Genomic DNA, 23753 nt, shown 5'->3' on the forward strand with positions numbered 1-23753 from the left:
TGCTTCCGAGCGTCCGCCATTGGCTCAGGCGACCACTGAGCGTCGGGAGGTGTGGTCGGCTCTAGCCAGGGGGCGAACCTTTGCGTGTCGCCGGGGATTGAGGGCTGCGTGAGGAGCGGCCTGAAGCCTCGCGCACCCCGAGGATCGGGGAAGGGGCTTCTGGGGGCTTGGGCACCGCGGACCCTCTTAGGCGTCCGCACCTGAGCTCGCCAGCCTCCAGCACGCCTGCGCAGCCAGGGTCTTTCCTGATCGTGAGACCCCCAAAGGCGGGCGGCTCCAGGCTTTCTGGCCAGTGCGTCCTGGTGGGGGCAGTCATGGCGCAGCTGTGTGGACCGTGGCGCGGCCGGGCACTCCTCGCTCTGCTGGCGTCGTTGCTTTTCTCCGGGGCCGAGGCCACCGACGGAGATCGACGCATCCAAGGTGAGGGCCCATCGGGTGACTGGATGGCGGAGGCCGGGAGGGGCAGGCAGGATGTGGGGATGTCAAGTGGGAACTGAGCGTGAGAGTCGCGGGGGGGTGGGGTTGGGGACCATCTGGTGATGGTCAGGGCCTGTGGGGATTGAGACTTGCTTGAGCAAGATGCGGGGTCCTTGGGAATGAACGGCGGGCGCAAGAGCCGTTGGTTATTCGGTTATAACCAACCAATGGTTATTCTGTTTCCCAGCGGGAGAGGAGAGGAGGTGTATACCGTGACGCTGGCTCTTCCTGTGGCAGGAGGGGGCGAAGAGCCTAACTGCGCACTTTTCCTTGCAGTCGAAAGTGCCAGGCCTCAGTGGGTGTGGCTTGGTGGCAGTTTGGGCTCAGGAGAGAAGCCCCCTTCCTCACTTCCTAGAGTATTGGGCACCAGCCCCCGGAGAAACCTTTCTAACTTAGTTGATGTAGAGTAGGTGCCCGAGAAGGAGTTTCTGTGGTGCTCAAAGGAAGGAAAAGAAAAGAGATGGGAAAATTTGCCAGGGTGCAAAGGCCAGCGCGCCTTGTGTGAAAGTGTCGGCACCTAGATTCTGGGGTTGGCTTCTTCAAGTGTTGTTACAACCTTACCTGTTTCAGACAAGCACCAGCAGGATTTGAAGAGAGCTTCCTTGAGAGAAAACTTTAAAAAAAAAAAAAAAAGAAAGAAAACTTCATTGATTCAACAAACTTAATCCCTTCTCTGGGTCAGGGACTGTGTGGCTTTGGTGATGACAATTGACTCAGACAAGCCCGATTCCTGCATTCGTAGAGTTTATATTCCGGTGGGAGTGGCAGTTAAGTGGACATTTAAACAAGGTGCACTTACCACATAATTAAATGACTAAGAGATAAATGAACAGGGCAAAGTACGAAAGGTAATGGGGGCTGCTTAGCTCAGGTGGGCAGGAGACCTCTCTCTGGGGAGGGTGACATGAGAGCCCCAACACGATGCACAGAGATGCGGGGGGCTGACAACACCGGTATCCAGTTGGAGGTAATGGAGTATAAAGGCCTTGAGGCCAGAACAGGCTCGTTGTGTTCCAGGAAGACGGAAACCCCAGGGTTAGAGCAGAAAGTGAGGAAAGGGGAAATGGGAGGTGGGGAAAATGAGCAGGAGCCAGGTGACCAAGGGCTTTATAGGCCAGTATATTGGATGAAAATGAGAGAAAGCAGGAAGGATGTGCCAGGTCATCCCCTATGGTAACTTCTGGAGAATGATTAATTTCCCTATGCCTGGGGCAGGGGGAAAAGAAAGAAGTCTTGTTGCGGATACCAGTGGCCAATGGGTGAAGCTCAGCTCTAGAGAACCCGGAACCAGGACTGCAGGTGTTGAACCAGAATTGGCAGCCCTTTTGTGCTTTTTCTGTTAAGTAATTTGTGTTAGGATGTAACTCTAGTTGCCTGGCCTATGACTGTATCTGGTTACAGTTTACTCTGAGCTCAAATGCGTCCTTTAATCTTGGAAACAGCCCAGTGTGGTGGTGACACCTCAGGCCTTGTTGAAGGTCACTCTACAGTAATTGACAAAGCCAAGCCTGGCTGCAGAGGCCTCTGTTCACAGAGACCCCCTGACTCTGCTGTGGCTCCCTGGACCTACTAACCTTTCAGAAATATCCTCTGTCTGGCTGGGTGAACTATTGCCCTCCCTTATCTGAAGTGCTGTTTGTTTGAAAGCTTGAACAGCTTAATCTGAGGCAGGAGGCACTTTTCATTTTGGTTCCCCTTTTCCCCACTGCTTTTCTCACAAGGCAAGGTCATCTGCTAAGAGTGAGGTGTTTTCCTGGCACAGGCAGCTGCACCGGTACTGCCCAGTAGGTATGTGAAGAGGAACAGGAGAAGGGAATGTGTACAAGGGAGGGATTATAAAGAATAGTTGCTCATGAAATTGAGTCTTTGTGAAGACGTGAGGGGTGCTGAGCGTCAGTGGAAAGGTTGTAGGGCCAACTGGTTTTTGGAGTTGAGGCTGTGGAGGGAATGAACTAGGAAGATAGTAGGAGGTAAGGAAAGGAAAGGTAAGGAAGATAGTGGAGGTAAGAAAATGAGGCTCTGAAGAGGCTGCTGAGAAAGGTCTAGGTGTGACCATAAGAGGGAAGAGATGTGGGAGAGACAGGGTCACCAGGACAGGAGACCGGGGGATCCCGAGAGTGGTGATAGGAGCAGCCTGAGAGGAGTGAATCCAGGTAGAGATTATGGAGGAGAGAGGGACAGGGACGCACAAGGTGGGCAGTGAGCGGTGAGCTCTGAGGACGAGATCTGCAGCTGGGGCTTGGGAGGGTGAAAGGAGAAAGGTCTGGAAGAAAGAGGTCCAAGTTCTGGTTAGAGAAAGGTGACAAAAATATTTATAGAAGAGACTGAAGAAACCTGATATTCGAGAAGGTAGATCACGAGTTGTGGAGGGCTCCGGAGTTGGGTGGAGCTGGGAACAGAACGAACGGACGAGGGTTACTCTGGAGTCTGGAGCTGCTTTTCTGGGATCAGCGTCTCGAGGCCTGAGATTGACTGTGGCGATGAGGCTCTCTGTGGTGCAGGGGAGTAGGCAAGGTGCACCTGGCCCTGGAAGGCCTGGGGAAGTGTCCTGGCCCCAAGCCTGCACACAGGTGTCGAAAGCTGACCCTCCGCTGGGTGTTTCCAGTGTTCAGGGTCAATTCCAGGCTGCAGTGGAAACCGGCCCCTCCCAGGAGGCCTCACACAGCCTTTAGGTGACTTGGACAGTAAGGCATTTTATATGTTTTTAATTGGTTTATGGTTTTGCCTGAAGAATACAAGATCTGGTAGAAGCTGACTGTTTTTGTATGTGCGTGGGGGGGTGTGTTTTTTTTGTTTTGTTGGTACCAGGAATTGAACTCAGGACCTTGCACTTGCGAGGCAGGCGTGATGCCACTGAGCCACATTCCTGGCCCTGATAGAAACTGACTGTTGCCACGTAGCTCTCATGGACTAGAACTGAGAGCCTCTTTTAGACAGGACACCTGCCTGCCACTCCCCCAAGTCAGTAATCATTTGAATTTGTTTTATTTACCTGCCTTAATCTGTAGGCCTTTGGGGTGTGGCGCCCTCCTTAAGAAAATGCTCCAAGCCGGGGATTTAGCTCAGTGGTTCTGGTCCTTGCCTCACAAGCACAAGGGCCTGAGTTCCATCTCTGGTACCAAAAAAGAAAAGAAAGAAAGAAAATGCTCCACTTAGGGGCTGGGGATTTAGCTCAGCACTGTGCCTGCTTCCTAAGCACAAAGTCCTGGGTTCGATCCCTGATACGGGAGGGGGGTGAGAAAAGAAGAAAAGAAAAAAAGAATATGCTCCATTTAGTTGTAAAAGGAGGTGGGTAACACCCATGGGCTCTTAGAAGTTGTACAGTGCAGTTCGCTCATGGATTAGCACTGTAAGAGGGGGAAATACCTACCCTTTATCAGGTGGGTTGCAAGTATGTGTGATTTTTTTTTTCTCTCCCTTACCAGGAGACAAATCCTGATATTTGGAGGATTCTGAAACACATAATTTTGTTCAACACAAGGCCAGATAACTTAATTTCTTGTTCGGAGTAGAACTTGGAAGTCCCTTCAGGAGCAGTGAATGAAGTATAGTTCCTGCTGCCCTTACACCTCCGCTGCCCCTCCCCTTATAACTTTTTGCCAGCCCTTGGGCATTAGCACTTGTGTCTCGTTTCCTTGGCTGGATCTTTGTTGAAAGTTGGGAATTTCCACTGTAGCCAAGCATGACCACATTCATTCCAGCGCCTCCACTGCACTTTGAAACCATCTTCAATTTCCATTAACCTCTGGGGTTAATTACTGCTTCCTCATCCCCCTAATTACAAGGCAGACTTCCCAGAAAATCTCCAGTTAGCATGTTATAAGCTGTCACTCCAGGGGATCGTTGTGACTTAGGTCAAACGTAAGGCGACTCAAGACCTGCTGGAGTTAGTTGGAGATCAGCTGGGGCTTCTCCAAGGTAGTATGTTAACGTCATCCTTGCCCTTCATAGAGGAGGTGCTTGTCCTGCTTGCAGGCAAGGCAGTTTGAAATGGTCATTTATTGATGAACCTACAGAAATAACTGAGCACCTACCAAATGCCGGGCACTGTCCCAGTAGAGCAGGAGCAAAGCAGACCTGCCTCTCCCTGGCCTCCCCCTGGGACGAGAGGAAGGCAGTGTCATAGCCAGAGGAACAGGCAAATGTGTCTGGTATTGCAGGGTGAGGGCAGGGAGGCTTAGTGGGCTTAGAACTGAAAACATGAGTTTTGGGGCCTTAAGTGGTAACAGTCCCTACGGGATGCTGAGACAGGGAGAGAGGTCTGTCTATCGGAGACGTTCCACTTTTTTTTTTTCTTTGTACTGGGGATCAGCATTCGAGACCTTGCGCTTGACTTGTGAGGCAGGTGGTGGCACCATTGAGCTAAATCACAGGCCCCTCAGAGACATCCCTTTGTCCCGCTTGGCACTTTGCACTCAGCCTGGGATGGAGAAAGCAAATTCTTCTCTTTCACTCTCTCTCCCCCTTTCTCACTGTACCTGTGGTCCAAGTCACCTGTAGTGTTCAGGTGGTTGGCAGGGCAGCCAAGCCTCTGTTTGCTGGTCACGGGGGAGGCCAAATAAGGGATGAGTAATCTGTGACTCATGCAGGGAGGGGGGAGGCCCTGCAGGGGGTCACACCGAAGTGGCTTCATTAACCCCAGAAGGGCTGGGCCCGCTGAGCACAGGGCAAACGAAGAGTTCAGAGATGACCCAGGAAGCATTGGTGTGTGGGTTATGGATTTGTTGTGTGATCTGGATCACAAGTAAGGTTTTACAGGTTGTTGCCAGGTATGGTGGCACACGCCTGTAATCCCCAGCAGTAGGCTGAGGCAGGAGGATCACCACAAGTTTGAGACCAGCCTGAACTACAGAGCAAGACCTTGTCTCAAACAGACAAACCCACCCCCCCAAAACCTAAGTTATTTCTGATGAGATCTTTCTGAAAACTTCCCATGAAGGAGTGCTTTAACGGGTTCTGAGACCTAGGAACTTTTCAGTTTAACTACTTTGAAGCTTATCTGAAATACATTTTTCATTATTTGAAGCCATTTTTCCACCTTTTAGTTTTTCGAGGCAGTGTCTTGGTGTGTAGTCCAGGCTGGCCTTGAACTCACTATTTAGCCCAAGGTGTCCTCAGTTCACCAGCAATCCTCCTGCCTCAGCCTCCTGAGTGCTAGGATTATAGCCGTAGGCTAGAATTACCATTACACCTAGCTTTTTGCATCTAAAAACATATCTTGCCTGTTTATCTGTCTGTCTATTGAGACAGAATCTCTTTATGTTGCCTAGGCTAATTCTTCATCTTCTGAACTCAAGTGACCCTCCCACCTCAGCCTTCGTGTGGCAGCCTGGAAGGAGTTTTAGAATTTAGATGTTGCTTCACAGTGTTTGAGACCAGTATCACAGTTACTGATCCTCCACCTCCAGGTGCCAGGGACCGAACCCAGGGCCTCCTGTGCTGGGCAAGCTTTCTACCGCTAAGCTACACCACCTGCCTTCGCAGTGATTTTTTTTTTTCCCACAGTTTCTTTTCTTTTTTCTTCTCTCTTTTTTTTCCTTTTCCCTTCATTCCCCTTTCTCCTCCTCTTCTTCTTCCTCTTCTTCTCCCTTCTCTCTCTACCTCTTTCTCTTTCTTTCTCTCCCCCTGTCCCTCTCTTTCTTTGTGTAACTAGAAATTGAACCCAGAGGCTTCACACTGAGCCACATCCCCCAGCCTTTTTTTTTTTTGGTACTGGGAATTGAACTCGTGTCCTCACGCTTGCGAGGCAGGCAGCAGAACCACTGAGCTAAATCCCCGGCCATTATTTTTTTTATTTTGAGACAGAGTCTTTCTAACCCTTAGTTGACCAGGCTGAGCCTAATCTAGTTTCCTCTTGCCCCCAGCCTCCCAGAGTGTTTTGATTACAGGCCAGGGCCACCACATCCAGCCTCAGTGACGCTCCTAAGTTTTGGGTTCATGACTTCAGAAGTCTCTTAATTTGAGGTCTTTAAATTTATACGCAATTACTTTGTACCTGTATACCTCAGAGTCTGTTATTTAGAGTTTAGACTATGTCCTTGGAAAGGTGAAAAAAAATGAGGTATTATAATAGTGTATGACCTTTCAGAGGGTCACTCCGTGTAAATAGATTACACAGATATACAGTTTGTGCTATTAAAATTTTAGGATACGATTGGAAAAAACATGTCTAAAGAGGCTCCTGATGAAAAAGGTTGAGAAGACTGTTCAGTGGTCCATCAGCTTTCATCAGTTTTAGCAAATGACCCCTGGTGGGTAAAAGAGTGAGAGCCCCTGAACATGAATGACAGCAGTGGTTCTGTGGACCTGCTGGAGTCACGTTACTTCCTTCCAAGTTATTCCAGTGCCTGCCTGGCCTGGCTGTGGACTTCGGTCACGGTAGGATTGATAGTCCTGTGTTGGTGATGAATGTGCATCGACAGTCAGTAGGCATGGTGGTTTGCACTGTGCTGATAGTTTATGGAATGGAAACTTTTATATGTAAATATTTTACACCTAAGATGTCACAATTTTATATCTAAAACACCAAAGGTTTTATGGCCCTATAAATTAAGTTGGGCTTGTCGTTGTAAATGGTCTTTGTTCGTAAACACCTAAGGGTTATTTAAAGGGTTATTCTGAGTTACTTGTCCCAGCAATGACACCTTCCAGACACCCTAACCTAGAGATAGGTACATAGTTAGCTTTCTGTAGGAGAAACAGAACCACTCAAGTAGGTACAATGTATACATTTAACCAAAACAGGTGAGTTTATAGATTCTCCTAAAGTATGGCTGATTATAAAATATAAATCAACTTTGGAATTTCATTTAGTAGAATTAAAACAGCCTTTTGGCAGGCTGAGGCAGGAAGATCACTTAAACCCAGGAGTTTGAGGTCAGCCTGGATAAACACAGCTGTCTCAAAAACAAAAACAGCCTTGAGTGCTTCCCTGGTATCCAGTACTTTTTCATTTACACAAAACTTCACAAAAAGACACTTGAAATCCAATGGGTCACCAGAGCATGTTTTTTAAAATTTTGCCCAGTTTGTGCCTCTAACCTCTTCTCTCCTCCGGGCGTGCAATAGTGTTGTGTAACTGATCAGTGTGGTGGTTTCCTCACAGACTTCCTCAGGTGAGCGTAGGCACCGGGTCACTGGAGGCACTGCAGATGGTCGCCTAGCAAGAAAACTAGTGCTTGGGTCTGGCTGGAAAATTAAGTGCAGAGTATTACCTGGGTCTGCTCTGCTGGTTGGCCTTTTGCATTTCAAGTAGAGCTTTTGGCTTTCTGGGCCCCTGGCACCCCCTAGCAGTTACCATGTTTGTCTTGATTCCCATTCATTTTCATCCCCCCATGCCCCCACTTTGTTTTTTGAGACAGAATCTCACACTATGTAGTCCAGGGTGGCTTGAACTTGTATGTAGCCCAGACTAGTCCCAAACTTGGGATCCTCCTGCTTCAGCCTCTGTAGTGCCGAGGTAACACTGGGAATTGAACTCCATGTTTCACACTGAGCTACATCTGAAGCCCTGTGTTTCTTTCAGGTTTTTTTTTTTGTGTTTGTGTGTTTTGTTTTGTTTTTTTGTCTTGATACAGAGTCTTCTAAGATGGCTGAGTTGCCCAAGCTGAGCTCAAATTTGCAATCCTTCTGCCGCCTCAGCGTCTCAGAGTGCTAAGATTGTAGGCATGAACCACCATGCTTGGCTTGTCTTATTTTCAGAGCCTCTAAATTCTGCATTTTTAAAGTATTTTCTTCTAGTAGTACTGGAGATTCAAGGACAGTCTGGATTATATACTAAGAAACTGTCTCAAAAACAAAGCAAAGCCAAAAAAATTAAAAAAAAAAAAAAAGCCTCTGGAGACTGGCCTTGCACTCACTAAGCAGCCCAGGTTGGCATCAAACTTGTGGTGGTGATCCTCTTGTCTCAGCCTCCTGAGTACTGGGATTATAGGCTTGTGCCACTCTTCCTGCTACGGGAATTTCCTACCTTAGTGGTTTACAACCCCTTTTGATATTTAGTGTAATTATAATATTTTACCTTGTATAAAAAACCTTTTTTTTTTTTTTTTTTTTTTTTTTGGTACAGGGGGAATCAAACTCAGGACCTTGCGCTTGAGAGACAGGCAGCAGAACCACTGAGCTAAATCCCTGGCCCTAAACTTATGCTTTTCTATTCAAGGAAGTCTTATTGCCAGGGATTCCAGCACTCTGGGAGGCTGACTTAAGAGGATTCTGAGTCCGGGCCCAGCCGGGACAATTTAGCAAGACCCTGTCTCAAAATAAATAATAATATAAAAAGAGTTCAATGTAAATGTCCTGTGTTCTGTTTACTCCCCAGTACCCCAAGTGCTACTCCTGGAGGATAAGGCCCCACCCCCAGTGGTCCCAGCTTTTACCCTGTGTGGCTCCAGCTTACACTGCCATGTATCTGATGCTAACTACTGAGAACATCCTTTCATTCTATTTGGGTTTGGTTTTGTTTTGGTACTGGGGATCGAAGTACAGACCTGGGGCTCGCGAGGCAGGTGGCAGAACCACTGAGCTAGATCCCCGGCCCCATCCTTTCATTGGGAAAGGATTTTGGTCCAGACTGAACATCCTACTTAAATACACTGTAATAACTGTTTTCTACTTTTTTGTTTGTTTTTGTTTGCCTTTTAGACAGGTCTCACTGTGTGGCCCACACTGGCCTGGGCCTCTCCGTCACTGGGATTAACAGGTGTTTGTCACCACATGCAACTGTGCTTTGCTCTTTTCTTTTCTTTTTTTCTTTGGTGGTGAAACTGGGAGTTGAACCCAAGGCCTTCACACTTAGCTACACCCACAATCATTTTTTATTTTCTTTTATTTTGAGACAGGGTCTTGTTAAAAGTGCTCAAATGCCCAGGGTGGTATTGAACTTGTAGTCATTCTGCCTCAGCCTCCTTCCTGTGAGTTTAAAGTTTAAAAAAAGAAATCATAATCTATGTCATTATTTTGCCTGTCCCCCCTTGTAGCCTTAGACATTTTTCTAGACCAGCATACATGTATTCGCCTATCTCTAACAGGTCCAGATATTCCCCAGTGTGAACACCTCAGGTTATTTAGCACAAACAAGATGACGTCTGAACAGTGAATTTTCAACTGTTACGTCTGTGAACACCAGCCTTTGTGGATGTAGCGTGGCCTCTATTTGTTTGTTTGTTTTGAGGTACTAGTGATTGAAACCAGGGACTGAACACTGAGCTACATCCCTGGCCCGTTTTATTTTCAAAAATTTGAGCCCAGGGATGTAGCTCAGTGGTGCCACTGCCTGCTTTGCAAGCTCAAGGTTCCGAGTTCAATCCCTGGTACCCCACCCACCCCCCAGAAAATTTTTTTGAGATAAGGTCTCATTGAGTCACTAAGTCGTCCTGTCTAGGCTTGAACTTGGAATCCTCCCACCTCAGCCTCTCAGAGTACTGGGATACAGGTGTGTGCCATCATGTCTGCCTTCTTTGTAATTCTTGGAACTCTTAAAAAGTTTTTTTGTTTTGTTTACTTTTATCAAAAAGCAGACCTGAAACTGTACAGTATACCTAAAAAGTACCAATAAACTCAATGAGAAAAAAAAAAAAGGTAGACCTGAGGGCTGGGGATTTGACTCAGTGGTTCCGCTGCCTGCCTCGCAAGCACAAGGTCCTGAGTTCAATCCCCAGTACCCCCCAAAAAAGTGGAGCTGAAGAAACCTGTAGTTTATCCTGTTTGTCTATATAAATCATGCTTTTTAAACATTAAAAATATATTGGCATACTTTGCAGTACATAATAAATATATCCATCATAAGGAATTGATATACACATCTCACATCTTGATCCTTTTTGCTTCCCTTGTATAAGACCTGATTTTCAGATGCCTGTGGATTATCCTAGTGAATAATCTCCCTGACCCTTACTTGGCAGTGATGAAGAGTAGTTGTCTGTAGCAGGGCAGAGTCCTGTGCATCTCTGCAGAGCACAACCTTAAGGAGTTTCTTATGGTTTCTTGTCGTAGGAACAGCACCCTGGGAGGCTGTGATACAGGTTCTGACCCCACATATGAAACCTGCCAGCTTCCAGGGCGGTGGTGGGAAAATCTGAACACAGTGTTTTTATAAATATTCTCTAAAGAAGGGATTGGCAAACTGCAGCTTATAATGCCCCCTGCACATGTCCTGGGAGTTAAGTTTTGTTTCGCGGTACCAGGGGTTGAACCTGAGGACTTCTCTTTGACCTACATCCCCAGCCTTTTAAAAATTTTTTTAAATTTTTGGCCACTGTGTTAGCTCTTGTATGTGGGCCTGCCCTCATACTGTAGAGTGTAGTTTTTTTTCTACTTTTACTTGGCCCAAACTCACTCAGCAGTCTCTTTTTCAACCTTTCATGCAATTTTGGTACTGCTTTTTGTTTTTGTACGAGGGATCGAAATCGGGTCCTTGTGCTTGCAAGGCAGGCGGCAGAACCACTGAGCTAAATCCCCGGCCCTGGTACTGGTTTAAAAAAAAATTTTTTTTTTAAATTTTATAGCTAGGTATGATGGTACACACCTGTAATCCCAGCACTCAGGAGGCTGAGGCAGGAAGATCACTGCAAGTTTAAGGCCAACCTGGGCTATATAGAGTATTCAAAGGCAGCCTGAGCTACATAGTGTGATTCTGTCTCAAAAAAACCAAATAAGTAGGTAGATAGGTAGATAGATAGATGATATATATATATATTTTTTTGTGTGTGTGTGTGACAGCATAGCAATAAATTGCCTAGACTGGGGTTGAATTTGAGTTTTTGTTTTGTTTTATTTGGTACTGGGGATTGAACTCAGGACCTTGCACCTGCGATATATAGGCAGCAGCACCACTGAATCCCCTGCCCTATGGGGTTGAAATTGAGATCTTCCTACCTCAGCCTCCCTAGAGAGCTGAGATTATAAGTGTGCGTCAGGATGCCCATCTGAAGTATGGTCTTCTGTTTGGTCTTGGTTTTGTGTTTTTGGGGTTTTTTGTTTGTTTGTTTGTTTTGTTTTGTTTTTGGTAGCGGGGGTCCTTGAGCTTGAGAGGCAGGCAGTGGGACCACTGAGCTAACTCCCTGACCCTATTTTTTTTTTTGTACCAGGGTTTGAACTCAGGATATTGCACTTCCCAGGCAGGCAAGGTGCCACTAAGTTACATCTCCAGCCCTTGTTGTGTGTGTGTGTGTGTGTGTGTGTGTGTGTGTGTGTGTGTGTGTGAGACAGGCTCTTCCTTTGTATCTCAGGCTGGCCTTAAACTAAAAATATAGAGTTCTGAGATTACAGATAGGCGCCACCAGGCATGGCTGAATGGTGTTTACAGCTCTTAAAGGTTGGAAAAAAAAAATCCAACTGGCCGTGGTGGCACATGCCTGTATTTCCAGAACTCAGGAGGCTGAGGCAGGAGGATCACCACAAGTTCAAGGCCAGACTTAGCCCTGTCTCAAAAACCAACCAGCAACAACAACAAAAATTCCAAAGACTATTTCATGACATGTGAAAATAAATTTTATTTTTTGTAAATAAAGATTTATCGGGACATAGCCATGGCCATTCATTTACATAGTATGACGTAGTTTTTATTCTGTGATGACAGAGTATCACGACAGATACCATGTGACCCACAGAAACTATAATAAAGGCACAAGTGTCCCAATGCATGAATGTCAGTCCCCAGTTTCATAAAAGAACCTCAGACCCCAAGGACATGGTTCACATTTCAGTCAGCAGCACAGTTTGTGGGCTGTGGCCACATCCTGAAGTTTCACCCTCCAGCCATCAGGCCTGGGTGCTGTGCTGCACTGCGCGACTTTGGACCACAGTATTGTGTTACCTCAGTGTCGCTGGGTGACAGTTTACAAAAGTGAAAAACAGGGAACCGGCCAAAAAGACAGAAGTGGAGCAAGAGGCAAAGCGAGGTTCCAATGGGCCTTAATGGAGCAGTGGAAGCAGCCAGCCGTGGGGACGCTGGTGCCACTGGCGTTTTGGAGATGGTGGACGCGCAGCAGCCAAGGAGCTTCGCCAAAGCTACGCAGAAAGAAACCAGGAAGGTGCTTGCAACATGTGTGGCCTTGAGGAAGTAACACCTGCGGAAACCTGTGCTGCTCAACAGCGACTCAGAGCAATTTTGTGACACTGAAAGAACAGAAAATAGACCAAGATGAAAATCCGATAGATTCACAAATTCCCTAGATTTCCACCCCCTAAAACATATAAATATCCCCAGCTTCACACTACAGTATAGTGCGCCTCTGGAGAGCCATACTGTTTCCCTTGAGTGTGTACTTTAAATTCTGCCTGACAAATCTCTGAATGCCTCTTTTTATTTTTATTTATTTATTTATTTTTTTTTTGGCACCAGGGATTGAACTCGGGTCCTTGCGCTTGCAAGGCAGGCCACCGAACCACTGAGCTAAATCCCCGGCCCTCAATGCCTCTTTTTAAAGAAAAGCAGAATGGGCCGGGGATTTAGCTCAGGGTTCCGCTGCCTGACTCACAAGTGCAGGGTCCCGATTTTGATCTCTGGTACCAAAAAAAAAAGCAGAATATAAAATGATGGTGACTGAGAAGTATAATGATGATGCTTGCTCTGTGTCTTAAGTTATGAGAGCAGACTCTCATGAGCACCGTTCACTTGTTAAAGGAATTGAACACTTTAATTCTTGGTATTTCTAATGGTTTAGCTTAAAGTGTATTAAATACTTACATTTGTAATCAACAGAGCTTTAATTTTGAAATTTTATTTATTAACTTATTTTTTGAGCCAGGGTCTCACTATGTAGTTCAGGCTGGTCTTGAACTCACTGTGTAGCCCAGGCTGACCTTAAACTCATGGTGATCCTCCCGCCTCAGCCTCTCAAGTGCTGGGATTATAGGCCTGGACTACCAGGCCTGTCCTAGTCCTTTAAAATGTTAGAGAATTTGACAGAGCCATCTGTTGGCGCACACCTGTAATCTCAGCACTTGGGAGGCTGAGACAGGAGGATTGCTGAGTTTGAGGCCAGTATGAACTACACAGCGAGACCTTGGCTCAAAACAACTAAATACAATAAAACGTTAGAGAATTTGATAATGGTGAGAAGTGGATATATCAGTGTTACTTTCTGTAATTTTCAGTATACTTGAAAATACTGTTTTCCTAAAATTACTTACTGTATTCCTAAAATTTCTTTACAAGAAAAATAGGCACAGTTTCAGGTATGTATTGAAGAATGGTTAGGTCTTATCTTTTACTTTTTTTTTTTTTTTTTTTTTTTTTTTTTTTTGGGGCAGTGTCTCACTTTGTAGTTCAGGCTGGCCTTGAACATACAGCACTTCTCCTGCCTCAGCCTCCCCAGTGCTGGGATTACAGGTGTGCCTGGTCCCTTTTTTTTTTTTCTTTTTTTTTTTTTTTTTTTTTTTGGTACTGGGGATCGAACTGGGGTTCTTGCACTTGTGAGGCAGGTGGCACTGAGCTAAATACCCAGCTCCTGGTCCCATTTTCTTAAGCCTGTAAAATTAAATTAGGTTGGTAATGCCTGGGAGCCTAAAATTTCTGTAATGTCCTTAATAGAAGGAGACAGTAGGTCCAGCTGGCTGTGCAGAGTGAAGTTGGCTGAGCCACTGGTTGCTTATAAACTTCTAGTGACCTCAGCACCAGAGAAACCTGTTTTCCATGATACATTCCACAAAGATAATTTTTTGTAATATATATGCTCATTAAAGAATAATTTCCTGAAAATGTCCATTCGCTGGGTGTGGTGGCGCACACCTGTAATCCCGGCACTTGGAAAGCTGAGTCAAGAGAATTGCCACCAGTTTGAGGCCAGTATGAACTACGTAGTGAGACCCTCTCAAAAAAAAAAAAAAAAAAAAAAAGAAAGAAAGAAAATGTGTCCAACCAAATTCTCCCAGCCTTAGGCAGGGAGTATTGTAAGTTTGAGCCCAGGGCTGGCCTCTTAGCAACTGTTGAGACCCTGTCTCAAAATAAAAAAGGACTGGGGTTATATGTAGCTCAGTGCAAAGGCCCTGGGCTCAATCCCCCATAATCCCACATAATCCCACACTCACACACAGATTCCCCTAGCCTTGGCTTTTGGTATGTTGCTGTCAGTGACCCTCTCTTTAAATGTGACTGAAAGCAGAGGCCTCGCAGAGGCCTCTAAAGAAGGCAATTCACTCTGGTAAGCCCTCAGATGATGATAAATTCCTTGAGGAATGTTTTGACTTTTAGGAAACTCAGTTCTGTGTTTTTTCCCACTGCCTGTTGATGTCGTCGCTCTTCCTGTCTGTCAGTTTAACACTAGTTCCCTGAATAGATCAGTGTGAGTTCATATCCTAACAGACAGATCCTTAAACAAACAAACAAACAAAAAATTAAGGAAGATGACAAATAATGAAAGCCACCCTTTTTTGGCAATGTTGGGGATTGATGTCAGGGCTCCGTGCATGCTAGGCAAGTGCTCTGAGTCACGTTAGGAGCTTTTTCTAGTGTTTGTTCATTTTTTGAGACAGGGTCTCACTATGTAGTTTAAGCTAGGGCCAGGGATTTACAGTGGTGCCGCCACCTGCCTCGCAAGCACAAGGACCCAAGTTTGATCCCAGGTACCAAAACAACAACAACAACAAAAACAAGCTGGCCTTGAACTCACTATTTAGTCCAGGCTGGACTGAAACAGCGATCCTCCTGCCTCACCCTCCCGTGACGAAAGTGCCAGCCCGAATGGTGCTGCACACCTGTAATTCCAGCACTCTGAGAGACTGAGGCTGCAGAATTGCAAATATAAGCCCAGCGTGGCAACTAAGCAAGACACTGTCTCAAGAAGAAAAGGCCAGGCATGGTACACACCTGTAATCCCAGCACTAGGGAGGCTGAGGCAGGAGGATCACTGTGAGTTTGAAGCCCGCCTGGACTTTATAGTGAATTCAAGGCCAGCTTGAATTATATAGCAAGATACTGTCTGAAGAGACCAAAAAGAAAAAAACAAAAACGGCTTTGGATCTAGCTCAGTACAAGGGCCCTGGGTTTAATCTCTAGAGCTGGGAAAGAAAGGAAGGAGGAAAAAAAAAGAGAAGAAAAGACTTCTAGGGCTGGGGATATCTAGCATAAAGAAAGAGTGCTTGCCTAGCATATACAGAGCCTAGGGTTCAAACCCAGCACCACAAAAAAATAAATAGAAGAGTAGGAGTTTCAGTCGGGCAGGGACACCCGGCCACTGGAAGGCTGTCCGGAGCTGACCCTTGTGAGCCTCAGCTCAGTGAACTCTCCTCACTGTCACTCCAAGGACCTGCTGCCTTTGAGCTTGCTCTCCCAAATGGTTTGCTGGCAGTGGGTTTCCTCACTGTAAACTGATGGGCTGGGGCTCAGGTTTCCTCTCCTCCTGTGTACTTTCTTTGTTAGCTCTGCCAGCAGCTGCGCCTTCTCACCAGCACCGCAGGGCTGAGCCTGTTAGATGAGGGTTGGATTCTGGGTGGTGAGAGTCCCTCACCTTCAATAGAGAGGGCCTCTTTCTTACACTCCTCAGACTTCTGTCCCAGCGTATACAGGGATCTGGCATTGTTGGTTCCAAAAAGCCACCAGATTCTGCCATTGTCATTCTCTGCTGGGCCGTCAAGTGGTTCCCTAAAACTGCACTTAGGTTTGTTGGGCCTTCCTTTGGCTTTTTGGTCTTTGTTTTGCAATGTCGTTCACATACTGTATACTTCCCCATTTAAGATGGACCCGGTTCCTCCTTTTTTATTGTAAGTTGTACCAGAAAATGTTCAGGAAGCAGAAACACAAGTCAGAATGACCACCAGGGCTTTCAGCTTTGCAAAACATCAGGCCAGTGATGCCTCTGTGGCCAGTAGTGCTCCCCACCTGGATGTTTGGGAGCAAACTGGTTCCAGTGAATCCTCCTTTATTGTTTGTTTGGTGTTTTTTGTTTTTGTTTTTTCTTTTCTAGTTGAGGCTGGTCTTGAACTCACTATGTATCCAAGCCTTCAAACTCATGGCAGTCTTCCTGCCTCAGTCTCCCGAGTGTTGGGATGACAGATTTGCAGCCCCATGCCCAGCCGTTTGTTTTTGAGGCAAGGTCTTGCTGTGTAGGTAGGGCTGACCTCCAACTCATGACTCCTGCTCAGCCTCCCCAGTGCTGGGCTTTCAGGTGTGAACCTCCACTGTGGGTCCTTTTGATCTTGGGGTATTTTTGCGGGGGTGGTAATTGTGCATACTTGGCAAACACTCTACCTCCTAGCTACATCCCTGGCTCTGATCTTGTCATGTTAGCAGCAGTTGCCTCTGGAATTGAAGAGCTGTGTGGGTGGGCTAAATCACACACCGGAGGACTCTGTACTGCAGGTCTTCCCTGGACCTGTGCATTGTGTGTTTGTGACCTTTGGCACATTGTCACAAGTTGTACACCAGCTGATTCTGGCTGATTTACTATGAGCAGAAGGTGCCCAATCCTACCATGCTACCCAGGGTGGCCTTGAACTCATGGCCTCAAGTGATGCTCCTGCCTCGAACTTACTCATAGCTGGGACTACAGGTGGGTGACACTGTACCCAACTCCTATTTTTTTTAATTTACAAACTGAGCTGGGTACAGGGGCACATGCTTGTAATCGTAATTTCTTAGGAGCCCAAGGCAGGAGGATTTTGAGTTGGAGGACAGCCCAGACAATATAGTAAAGTAAGACCCAGTCATAAAAACAAAAACAAAATAAACAACAAAAAAACCCACTAATTTTAAGTATACAATTGAAAGATTTTTTATAGAATTGTGCAGCAATTATTACAGCCCAATTTTAGAACATTTCCATCATCCCCCAACAATTCTTGTGTCCCTTCGCTGACTCTGTCTCCACCCCCCAGCACCCCTAGCATCCCACAATGTCTAATCCACTTCCTGTCTGAGTTGACCTGGCTTTTCTGGACATGTATGATTGAACTCTTATGAATCATTCAAATAAGGAACTTTTAAACTAGTGATAATGGATGACTGATTGCTTTCAGAACTTCCTGCTTCAGAATTCGCCTTTTCTGCTGTGCAGATACCTGGGATTTGCTGGCCTGGGCGGGAGCCTCTGGGGAGAGGCTGTTTGCTTGTTTTGCACAAGTAGCAACCTTTTTGCAGCCATAGATTGTTGATTTGAGAAACATCTGGTTTCGTGCCCATGGCTGTGTTGTGTTTTGGGAGACAGACCAGACTATCCCCACTTGGTAAAATAACCTAACAGGCCTGAAACAATTAGTAGTAAAGGAAAACCTAGCCAGCATGTGGCTGTAGCATACTTGTATTTGACTCCTGCTTCTCTAGCGCCCTGTGCAGGTTAGGATCCTTCAGGGCTGGAGTGCAAGGGCAGATAAGGAGTCCCATGCTCAGGTTATTCCCTTTCAGGGGCTTTCAGACACTGGAGTCCTCCAGGAGAAAGGCTCCTTTGGTTCAAACAAGTCCGGAAGGGAGAGGCCAGCCTTGGACCTTTTACTTAGAAATGTGTCTGCAGGATTTGTAACATTGTTTCCCTTTGCTTAGAGCAGGCCAGATTCAGGGACTTCCTGAAATCCAGGTCCATCTCAGGTGCTCAGTTGGGAGCCATCAGAGTTCTGGAGCAGAGGTGTGAACAGCATTGCCTGGGGGTGGGAGACGTGGCATTAGGAAACCTGTTTCTGGGGCTCTTGTGATTTGGGATTGAAGTGGTCTGCTAGGTGGGGAAAGCTTGGGAAAGTTGCATTTGTGAGGTGCTGACAGCACCCTCCTTCCCCACTGTGCTTCTCTGACTCTGGCATCGCGGTGCTCAGTGCTCCCTGGCCTGGTCGAATGGAGCAGCGTGCAGAAGAGTCCTGGCGTCTGTTTGGGCCTTTGAAAGTCATTGTGTCTGTACCGGTTATGTGAGTCTTTTCTGGGTGGAGGGACAGAACCACTGTGCAGCTGAAACACAGTTGGAGCAGGTTGGACTCTTGCAGCTGGATAATGAGTCTCTTTCCTGTACCAGAAAGGAATCCTCAAGCAGACTTTGGAAACAGCTCGCAGAGGATCTGTCAGCAGCGCTTGTGTATTCACAGCCACTTCTTTTTTTTTTTTATGAAACTGGGGCTCGAACCCCATGGCAAGTCCTCTATTCAGCCACTTGTAAGATGGAAATCGGGGATAGGCTGATTCTTGAGCCTGATGACAACGGTCACTGTCCTCTGCCCTCTTCTGGGCCCTCTAAAGGGGAGGGGCTATACGGTATGTCAGCTGCCAAGATGTTTACAGGTAGCTGAGAGTTTTTGCTCAATTCATGAAGAAATCCAGAATTGGGAAAGTGAAGTTTTATTCATGTTCCCAGCCCTGAGCTTTGAACGCCAGCAGCTGTGAGCTGTCTGGGTGTCGCCGGCTCAGAGCCAGCAGCCACCCCACAGGTATGGGGAACTCCGGCCACCAGGGGTGGCAGCTCCGAGCAGTGCTCCTTACTCCATTCTCCTGTGGCTGCCTTAGTGTTAGCAGTCCCCAGTATAACAGTTCTGCATGAGCTACTCAAGATAGAAGTCACAGCTAGGCGAAGATTCGTCATCTAAAAGAGGCTTTCTTAGGACTTATGCCGTAGAATAAAAGGGATCAGCACGCAGACTGAACCCGCCACGGGTATGGGGACATTGATTATATAGGGACAAAGGTGGACTTGCACGTGGCAGTGTTGATGGGCAGCCAGGGCCCCGTGTGGACCGAACTGAGGAGGGCTGCCAAGGGCAGAGCCATCCAGAGAGAGACAGGGCAGGGTCATCTGGGATGGGTCCGAGTCTGAAGTCAGCTACCGCCAAGGCAGCGTGGGGCAACTGAGGCACCGCAAGGCTTCTGGGCAGCCGTAGAGGGAAAATACCTCGAGGCGTGCTGGGTCCTTCTGTGCTGTCTCAGAACTGGCTGATCTCAGGACTTTGGTTGTTCTCTTAGAGATTTGGAAGACCGTGGTCCTCTTCCCACAGGTGGGTGGATGACCTTGGATCCCGAGGTCACCCTACTGAGCCAGCTGCGTTCTGCTTTGTGTTGCAGACTTTTGCCAAGCTTCACAGGTAGTGGGGAGATGCCGCGCCTCCATTCCTAGATGGTGGTACAATGTCACCGATGGGTCCTGTCAGCTGTTTGTGTATGGAGGCTGTGACGGAAATGACAATAATTACCAGAGCAAGGAGGAGTGTCTTGAGAAATGTGCTGGTGTCACAGGTAAGACCGTGGTAGTTTGGGAAATTTTCCTGTTCGGGGAGTTACTGATTAAAGGTGGCCTCCTTCGTGCGCAGGTTCTTCACAGTAGAACCCGGGAGAGGTTTCCAAAAGCAGAAGAAACAGGCTCAGTGTTAGGTCCCTGCAGCCACACCATGGTTTCACAGCCCTCCTCTCTTTCCAGAAAAGGAGGCCAGCCTCTCTTCCCCACTTCTGTGCACAAGGCCCCCGGATCCCTTTCCACAAGCTGCCTTTTGGTCCCTGGTCATTTTGGGCTATTTTTACCTCTGGGACAAATGACCTGAAAAGCTCATGTAGCCAGATTACAACTCAAGTTAACACTGGAACATGTGCCCTGGATCCATCTTCATTTGCACAGGGAGGACTCTGTGGAATCAAGATGATGTTGACTCTGACAGCCTGACAGTTTAAATCAAAACTGGAAGCCTCCACCCGCCCTCCTGCGCTCTGACCCCAGCACACAGAACTCCTGAGAGACGACTAACGGTGGGAGGGCCTTACCCTTCCCTGGTGTCCCGAGGTGGGGCTGTCCAAAGCCTCTTGTAAGATTTTCAGTGGCACTGACCTGGCATTAGTGTGTGGCTTCGTGCAGCTCTTGATGACTGGCATTGAGGTGACTCCTAAGCGGGGATTCTGTTTTCTCCCCAGCCACTATCACCGTGCGAGCCTGCCCACTTTGGAGTGTGGTTTCTCTGCTCACTCACTGGCTTACAGACTCTGTCTACCGGGCTTTAAGCTAAGCTTATTTGAGTTGTATGGAAACAAGTGACAGCAGTGGCTCTGGTGCGACCCAGGTCTAAAGCAGTGCAGGGCACATAGCCCAGCAGAGACAGCACCTCTAGGAGCAACTTGCTTTTGTCTCAGCAGTGCCTGTACAGCCAAGGGACAGGCAAGGGTTTTAGATCAGACAGGCCAATCTCTCACCTTCAGGGACAGCTGTCAAGATGGTAACTGAGGAAAATATCATTTGTTGTATTTTCCCATCATCAGTTACAGCTCAGTGTTGGGGGAAGAGTCAGGAGACATTGTTCCCCCCCCCCACCAGGACATGAACATAAGATGGGTGTTGCTATGGGAGGTGGGTTACATTTTTCTGGGAGAAAGCAGGTGTTTGCTCTCCCTAGAGGTGGTCCAGATCCTGGCCTCAGCCATGAGAGCTCAGAAAGCTTATTTGTGGGCATCTGGCTGTGTCCCTTGAGACCTTCTCACAGGAGCTCATGACGAGAGCTGAAAATGGCCAAGCAGCAGGTCCCCAAGTCCTGTGCCACAGCGTTCTCTCCTGGGCAGGAAACTCCAGGGGAGGTCAAAAGAGGAAAAGGATGGCTTTTATTAATTTTTAATGAGACTAGAGCCACCCCAGGGACCAGACATTCCCATCGCTGGCCTGACCTGGGTCCACATAGGCAGGCCTCAGCCACGCTGCTGGAAGACGGCTGATGAAGAGCTGTGGAACCAGGGCAGCCGGTTTGGGAGATGACTGTCGAATGGTATCAGGTTAAGCCAGTCCTGGCCCCCTGGACCGTTCCACACCAGCCAGCCTGTCCACTCCCTGCCTCACCATCACATAAAACTGACTGCTGTGGGCCTCGCGAGCACAAGATTCCGAGTTGGATCCCCGGTACCAAAAACAAACTGACGTTGTAACCTCGTAAGCGTTCAGTTTAATGACATCAAGCACATTGACACTGTGGGGCACCCCTTTTCAGTTTTTTCAGTAGATATAATTGAACAGATTATTCGGCCCTGGAAGCCCTCTGTCGTTTAGAGGCACTTGGCACGTGTACTTGGATTGCCTGCTAGTTGCTCTCGGGTTAACCCTCAGAGTCGGTCTGGATTCCTCATTTTCAAGTGGAACAGGCTTGCGAGGCTCAGCATGTGTGCTGAAGGCCACGTGCAGGAGCGATGGGAGCTGCCTGGGAGGAACCAGGCCCACTAGACTGGCTCAGCTGCTCAGACACAGTCGTCTCTCTTCAGCAGCTCTGGAGGTGCTTTTCTAACTGTCCTGTTGATTTGTCCCCTTGCAGAGAATACCATGGATCGCACGGGCACCAGAAGGAGTGGAGCAGAGTCCTCTGTTCCGAGTGGTAGGTTCTTTAAGACCCCCGTCGAATGAGGGCTGCCCAGGTGGTAATGGAAAGACCTGTAATCTGGGCGTTGTAAAGGGATTCTGTTTCTTGGTTCAGCCAGCTTCTCGCTTTAGCACCCTGGTGCCCAGGAGTCCCCTTGTCCACCTGCCAAGAAGGCCGGGGCTTCTCCGGTGCCTCGAAGCTGCCTGGCTTCCTGGAGGATGGTGTCACTGCTCCTGTGTCTCAGGCCTCTGCCTGCCATGCTCTCTCCATTTCCCACCCCACTTTCTTTGCTCCTTGTTGCATTGCTGTCTCCCTTCCTCTGCTAAAAGTCCTCTGTCCTCTGCCACCCTGTCTCCGTCGCTGCAGTTCTTGATCTCGAGCTTTGTGTTAGCTTGCTTTGTAGTGCTGACAGCAGCCGCCCCACTCCTCCTTTATGCTTAAAGGACTCTGCAGCAGGAGCCTGGGTGAGTGGCCCCACACACAGCTAGTCACACGTGCACCCAAGAGGGCCAGCCCCAGGCAGTGATTTCCACACAGGGAGGGATGACAGGTTCCACCCCAGCCCCTCCAAGGGTGAGCCTGCTCAGACAGCCGGTCTGGCTGCAGTCTGGGCCCCAGGCCTCTGACTCTGCCAGCAGGGCCCAGCTAAAGTGGGCGTTTAAGTTCTGTGGCTGGCTTGCAGAATGCCAGAGTTAGGCCTTTGCACTTGTGAGTATCCTGGCATTGCTCTGCCTGGGACCACAGTTTATTCCCCTGCTGGCCTCTCCAAAGTCATCCAAAGCCTTGGAGCCCTGGCATGGTGACTGGTTTTCATCCTGTTTCAGAAGAAAATTTCTCTAGGAGAGTGAAATTTCTGGCTGTGTCAGAAAATGTGAACAAACCTGTCTTCCTTACTTGCACAGTGGTGTGTGCCTCTTTTCCAGCTTGCAGAAGAAATGGGCTGGGATTAGTTTCCATAGTAAGCTGAGGTGACAGGAGGGCCTACCTCACTGAGGGAGTTGTTCGTTCAGTGTGTAAGTGGTCTAGAGCCCGTTAGGACTGGGAGGTAATGTGGTCACACCTTTCCCTACAGGTGACACTCCCTCAGTGGGCCATTGTAGACTCAGCCCCTGCTAGGCCACAGGTCCTGTGTCCATCCCAGCTTCCCTAACACAGATGTTTTGTGTTTCAGGGTCCAGAAGGCAGGATTCTGATGACCTCTCTGGTGATATCTTCAACTATGAAGGTATAACTTTAAAAAAAAATTATGAATGAGTCGGCCATGGTGGCACATACCTGTAATTCCAGCGCTTGGGAGGTTGAGGCAGGAGGATCACTGAAAGTTTGAGGCCAGCCTGGGCTACATAGTGAGTTCAAGATCAGCCTGAATTGCAGAATGAGACCCTCTTTCCAAAACACTAAAAAAAAAAAAAGTTATGAATGAGCCTGGTGTGGTGGCACATGTCTGTCATCCCAGCACCCTGGGAAGCTGAGTTAGGAGAGTCTCATGTTTGAGCCTAACCTGGGCAACTCAGCAATTTAATGAGACCTTGTCTCAAAATGTTAAAAATTTTAAAAATAAGAGTGCTTCTTCGGCAGCACATATGCTAACATTGGAACGATACAGAGAAGATTAGCATGGCCCTTGTGCAAGGGTGACACGCAAATCCGTGAAGCATTCCATATTTTTTATAATTGACAATGTGAAATAGGAAGAAAAGGGCTAAAGGTGTAGGGGAAGTGGGAAGGAAATAAGGGGAAAGGAAATAAGGGAAAAGAAAAAAATATGAGAAAAGGAAAAAATGGAAACAGAGTCTTTGTAAATAGGGGAGGGTGGAGGGGGTGAACGGAGGGCAGGGGTATGGGGAAAAAATGAGAACCAAGACCTGTCATGTAAAGGTACAGATCCAAATGATAAATGTAACTGTACTGACTACTTTAAAAGTACCAGTAAACTGAATAAGAAAAAAATAAATAAATAAAGAGCTGGAGATGTAGCTCGGAGTAAAAATCCTGGGTTCAATCTCCAGTACTAGGGGGGGATTTTTTTTTTTTTTTTTTTTTTG

At 47.6% G+C, this 23753-nt stretch overlaps 1 protein-coding gene and 1 non-coding gene across 2 annotated transcripts in view; both read left to right on the forward strand.

The window, feature by feature from the left end:
* Positions 1 to 6: 6 nt before the first annotated feature.
* The window catches only part of Spint2 (serine peptidase inhibitor, Kunitz type 2), a 27115-nt gene continuing 3368 nt past the window's right edge, over positions 7 to 23753 (forward strand). Inside the window, exons 1-4 of the mRNA XM_010632807.1 lie at positions 7 to 420; positions 19451 to 19621; positions 21664 to 21723; positions 22880 to 22933. Coding sequence (XP_010631109.1) covers positions 315 to 420; positions 19451 to 19621; positions 21664 to 21723; positions 22880 to 22933 — 391 coding nt within the window. The 5' untranslated portion in view covers positions 7 to 314. The remainder of the gene's footprint in view (positions 421 to 19450; positions 19622 to 21663; positions 21724 to 22879; positions 22934 to 23753) is intronic.
* LOC117287014 lies at positions 23272 to 23377 on the forward strand. Its single transcript, XR_004518195.1, has one exon. It is a non-coding gene; the product is annotated as a U6 spliceosomal RNA (small nuclear RNA).

Source organism: Fukomys damarensis, unplaced genomic scaffold (genome assembly GCF_012274545.1).
Source record: "Fukomys damarensis isolate Sample0158 unplaced genomic scaffold, DMR_v1.0_HiC HiC_scaffold_19, whole genome shotgun sequence".
In the NCBI taxonomy this organism is placed as follows: domain Eukaryota; kingdom Metazoa; phylum Chordata; class Mammalia; order Rodentia; family Bathyergidae; genus Fukomys; species Fukomys damarensis.